Source organism: Ictalurus punctatus, chromosome 4 (assembly GCF_001660625.3).
Source record: "Ictalurus punctatus breed USDA103 chromosome 4, Coco_2.0, whole genome shotgun sequence".
Classification (NCBI taxonomy): Eukaryota; Metazoa; Chordata; class Actinopteri; order Siluriformes; family Ictaluridae; genus Ictalurus; species Ictalurus punctatus.
Genome location: NC_071284.1, coordinates 34584392 through 34590096, shown reverse-complemented (window position 1 = coordinate 34590096; position 5705 = coordinate 34584392). Strand labels below are relative to the sequence as shown.

General features: G+C 45.7%; 1 protein-coding gene across 7 annotated transcripts in view; it reads right to left on the bottom strand.

Moving 5' to 3' along the window:
• myo5aa (myosin VAa) overlaps positions 1 to 5705 on the bottom strand; it is a 64850-nt gene continuing 59145 nt past the window's right edge. For all 7 annotated transcript variants that reach the window (XM_053678286.1, XM_053678287.1, XM_053678288.1 and 4 more), the window contains 4 exons: positions 5447 to 5705; positions 4845 to 5019; positions 4624 to 4704; positions 1 to 3921 (listed from right to left, as the gene is read on the bottom strand). The exon at positions 5447 to 5705 is cut by the window's right edge and continues 24 nt beyond it. In XM_053678286.1, coding sequence (XP_053534261.1) covers positions 3769 to 3921; positions 4624 to 4704; positions 4845 to 5019; positions 5447 to 5705 — 668 coding nt within the window. In that variant the 3' untranslated portion in view covers positions 1 to 3768. The remainder of the gene's footprint in view (positions 3922 to 4623; positions 4705 to 4844; positions 5020 to 5446) is intronic.

The window sequence follows — 5705 nt, the reverse complement described above, 5'->3', positions numbered from 1 at the left end:
TGGTGCTTATTTCTTTTATTCGACTCGAACAGGTTCGGACATTCTGTACGTGATCGTTACAGCAACAGAGACTTAACACACGTTTCCTCACGTCTTCAGACGGATCTGATCAGAGGAGACGATCGCGCCCACATGGCTTTCAGCAGGACTGACTTTCCTTTCTTTCTTTCTTTTCTTCTCTTTTTTACAGTTCAGGGGGCGATTAGCATTTGTGTCAACGCTAACAATGTTACCTAACACTACGCTTTTACACAGGCGTGGATGAACTGTACAGCGGATCTGACGTCACACACTTTATACACGCCGCACTCTCGCTCAGGCAGAATTGGAAAATAATGGCTCTAGTGCAACTAATTCAGCAGGTCTTTGGGGATCTCTCTCTCTCTCTCTCTCTCTCTCACACACACACACACACACACACACACACACACACACACACCTGTACACACTACAGTGTAATGCAATATGGTGGTTTAAGATGCAATGACACATAGATAAGAGGAGATATTAGCTATAAATCTACTTTACTTCTTTTTCCCCACCGAACCTCAGTGATGTGGTGATCAACCTAAAACCTTTATATGGCGTGGAGTCAGATCCACCAGAACCAGAACCAGAACCAGAACCCATGTTTATGTGATTAAAAAATAATAATAATAATTTTAAACGATGCTGGAAAACATTAAAATAAAAATTAAGCAGCGTAAAAGTTGGAACGTTATTTTTTCTGTAGTTGCGAAACAAAGAAAACAGGTGATAAATACTCCGGGAAATCTAACAGGTACAGAAAACAGGTAGAGGAATTTTTTTTTACTGAGTACCTGGAATATTTCCCCTTAAAATGTTTCCCACCTGCATTTTTATAACGTGAGTAATGTGCTGAAAGCTGAATATCGACCAGGAACTTAAAGCGAATATTCTAAACCGTGCACGAGTTCAGCGATCACGTGTTTTTACACAAATGCAGAGCTGTTCATTTAACGTTCCGGTGATCCTGCTGGAACTCCGTGTTTGGTGTCTGATGTGAGTTTGTCGAGGTTTGCACGGGTAAAGGAAGCTTTTTACTCACTAAACCCTTACACACACACAGACATCGCAAACCTGTCTCGATTACCGCACTGCGCCCGCTGTGAGCGGGACGGCGTCCGAGCCGAGTGTTCTGTACAGGATAGAGTGAATGACACGGTTTCGGTTTTTATTTTTCTCCAGCAAACAGCTAAAAGTGCATATCGAACTACAACAACGCAGCACTGCTTCACAACATCAGGAAATCAGCAAACAGGAAATGATGCCGACAGGATTGTTCATCCCAAGGTACGGCTTTGTAAAAAAAAAAAAAAACAAACAACAAAAACAATAACAACAACAACAACAACAAAAAAACCTCAAAACATAACACAAGTAAAGTAAAGCAAAAATATGAACGAATACTTAAACCAGGGATGCACAATCCAATAAATAAACCTGATACGATATTAGATGATTAGAGCGACGAGTATCTGATATTCACTTCAGTATCATTTTAATCTCAACCTGAGCGGTTCATATTTAATATCCACTGAAACCGTTTAACGGCTGTGTCCCGATTATTATTATTATTATTATTATTATTATTATTATTCTCTTTCAGCTAATGATGACGTAAATGACGATCCCGCACTAAAATATTTTGCATAAATATACGAAAAAAGTCGAAATCTGATTTTTGATATCGATCGAAACTGTTCTTATCGGATTGGTGCATCCCTAAATAACCCGTTCTCTCCCCAGAAAATAACCGAAAGTGCGTCAAGAAAAAGATATCGTTAACTCACGACGACTCGTCACTGCTTTACACAGGAAATCACATTCTTAGCGATGATGAAACAGGAAATGATGTCGACCGGACGTTTCTGCTCCGCAGTAAGGCCAGATCAGCAATAAATATGACACGACGCCAACACTTCAGCCTCCAGTTTCTTTTATACGTTATCCTTTATCGGTAGCATCGAAAACCTTCCGAGTTTTGAGTGAACGCACGGAAAACGGAAAATAAAAATCCTCGTGACACACAGATGGTCCCGAAACCCGCGCGAGCAGAAAGAACCCGCGCGAGCGGAACCCGTGCGAGCAGAACCCGTGCGAGCAGAACCCGTGCGAGCAGAACCCGTGCGAGCAGAACCCGCGCTCGTGCAACGAACACAACGACGAAAAACTTCACCTTCACGTTAACGATCAGCTGACGGTCGATGTGGGAGAAGGGTGCAAATAAACAGAGTAAGGCATTTCATTTCAAGCGTTAAGAATGTGTGTGTGTGTGTGTGTGTGTGTGTGTGTGTGTGTGTGTGTGTGTGTGTGTTATTTTGGATTATAGATCTATATGTTTCTCTCTCGTTGGTCTCTCCGAAACAAACAAACGAACAAACAGACGAACAGAACAAGCCCCGCCTATATCAGATTATTATCTTTCTATCGTTATTGATTAAAACAGTTATGTCACGGAACATGCGGTCGCAGTGAGACGCTTTCAACTCCGTAATACTGCAAGAAATTCACCTGCTTTAATTAATTCACACTTTAAAAAAAAAAAAAACAAAGAAAAGGGAAACCTCAACGTGCCGAACAGACGAACGGTAACGTTCAAAATAATCGTTTTTAAAAAGGCAGACGAGAGATTTGCTCCGTTTATCGTTACCGTGGTGACGGTGTATACGTCCTGATTTTGATCCGCGTCCCTGGGTTAAAGTGGGCGGGGCTTACGTTAACGCCGATCAACCAATTGCTACCTTGATCACATGACATCATGAACCTTTCTTTTCTTTTTTTTTCTTAACGATGCTAAGTATGAAATGCTGGTTTTCATTACACAAAATGGCTGCTGCTGTTAGGCTAACGGTTACGTTCTGCAACGAGCCCTGCCATAGCTGCATCCTCACCGAGCAGGACGCTAGAACCACAGAGGGGAAAAAAGAACGGCTAGCCGAGATTTCATACACGCAAGCGAGCGATTGGCCGATCACACGATCTCGAAGCTGAAGATCAGGACGCAAGGCAAAACGAGAAATTTAACAAAATTCCCAAAACTCCAGACGTTCTGAGGCAGATATTTAAGATCCAGAGTAATGGAGAAGGTGGGAATGTTGAGGACTGAAAAAAACAAAACAAACCAAAAAAACCCAGTGCAGGTTGCTCATCATCATCATCATCATCATACAGGACACAACTATCTAGAGATCTAAAACTACCGGCACACGGCCTACTAACAAATAAACATCTACATCACACACACAAATAGGAGTGTAGCGCCTTTTTTAAAAATTACTCTACATTATTTATCTGATATGGACATAAATAGAGGACTACATACGTTTTATTTACTTCCTGCTCGGATTGTCCGAGATCTGGAAACAACCACTATGTGAAGAAAAGAGCTGAAGCGACGAGTGAGAACATTCTAGAGCAATAAATAAAACACCCCAGCGTCACACTTAATCTTAGATGTACGATCTATGTGATTTGACTGTACAAAGAGAATCGCCCGACAGGAGGGACAGATTTTGGCCTGTTAACCCCGTTAACCCCCCCCCCCCCCCCCTTTGGTACATCCCCATTTGTGTTTGATGGTGTGCGTGTGCGCTTGGGTGTGCGTGACGTTACACCGAGTCTGTACCACCGGATTGGTTCGTTCGTTCTCAATGAGGATGTGTGTAGACGCTTTTAGTCCGTACGTCATTTCCTTGTTATCGCGGTGCCTGACGTGATTGGCTGAGGAGGAATGATCGGCAGGTCTTAGACGCGAGTGAGGAATGCCAGGTTGAGGCTGGACGGGAGCTGGATGCTGTCCAGGGCGAGGGAGGACGGGTTGAAGGGGAACGTCACGGGGTAGATGATCTTTGTGTCGAGGAGGAGTTGAGGAGACTCCTTACGATCCCTCAGGCGATTCTGGCAAAGACAGAAAGAGATGGTGAGGCCTGAGATCAACATGTGCAGTGTCTAATACATTACGAGTAAGTACCCTTCGACCCAGGGGTTTTAGAACCAACCTTAGCCCCGCCCCCTCAAAAACACACAGAATCATCGTTTCTGAACGCGTGACGACACAGAACACAGACTGAGCTACGGAGATACCACGGCTTCACCGGCAGAGCTTTACCAAACGTTTAAGAAGACGACGACGCTAGTAACACAGCTTTTCTGGAAAACTCAAGACCTGACAGTCTTTTTTGTGAAGAATCAGAAGATGGTTAGATCTTCTGAGCTGGTTGACCAGCACTCTTGGCTTCTCTGGAAGCACCTGAGCACCTCCGCTAAAATTCAAACACCAACGACGTGTGCAGAGCATGGCTAGCGGCTCCGTGAGAGAGGCAGGAGTCACGGATGTCCTGCTACACCTGGAACGTTCTCCAGCAAATGTTATGAACGAGCCCAAGGGAAGGATGCTCTCCAAATCAGGTGAGCGCAGGCGTCAAGGAGAAAGGTCTAGCAAAGCGGCGAGGATGATTATTCAGGAACCGGTTTTGATTCAGCGGCTAGCTTCACGTACGTAAATCGAATGAAGACCGAGTCTTTTTGAAGGAGGAAGTCGATCGACGGCTTCACGATGACCTGAGAGACCTGCACAGACAGCCAGTCTGGTGTTCTTACCTGTATGGTTCGTATGAACGTTACGGACACTCTCTCTTCAAACGCGTTGACAGGAGTGTACAGGTTCAACACCTTGACAATCTGAAAGAAGAAGAGAGGAAGTGAGTGAGTGGCGATGAAGGAAAGGTTTTGTTGTGTGTTTATCAATGTGTGCGTGTGTGTGAGTGTGTGTGTGTGTGTGTGTGTGTGAGAGAGAGAGAGAGAGAGTGTGTGTGTGTTACCTGAGCAGTACTCAGTGAGTTACACATGGAGCAGATGGCCTCAGCGTCCTCATCTGTCTTCTTCTTGACCTGGAGTAACTGCGCTGCCTGAATCAGTGGCTCCAGCGTCTCCTTCGCTCCACAAACCATCAGGTTCTTCTCCCTCAACCACTCCTCCAACTGGCTCACATTGTACCTAACACACACACACACACACACACACACACACGATTTTACATTTTCCAGCATAGCCAAATTGTCCAGTGAAGGAGGTGTGGCCTGTGTGTGTGTGTCAGTCTCAGTGAAGGAGGTGTGGCCTGTGTGCGTGTGTCAGTCTCAGTGAAGGAGGTGTGGCCTGTGTGTGTGTGTCAGTCTCAGTGAAGGAGGTGTGGCCTGTGTGTGTGTGTCAGTCTCAGTGAAGGAGGTGTGGCCTGTGTGTGTGTGTCAGTCTCAGTGAAGGAGGCATGGCCTCTGTGTGTCAGTCTCAGTGACGGAGGCGTGGCCTGTGTGTCAGTCTCAGTGACAGAGGCGTGGCCTCTGTGTGTCAGTCTCAGTGAAGGAGGCGTGGCCTCTGTAGATAGTGCTAATGATGAGTGGTTAATCAGTGATCATGGATGCATCACCTGATCTGCATGCCCTTGCTCCAGGAGCACATATCTTTGCGCAGCAGCAGGTTGTTGAGTGTGACCGCGCCGATGATGTAGAACTGCTGCTTAACGACCTGCTTAATGAGCTCGGGGTCGTTGCCATGCTGACACATGATGCCGTGGAAAGAGTTGAGCTGGCGGATGATGGAGTCGAGCGTGAACGTTCCCTCATCAGCTACGCTGGACGTCCTCTTGCGCAGACCGGTGGGCTTCACGCCTGACACACCCTGGATGG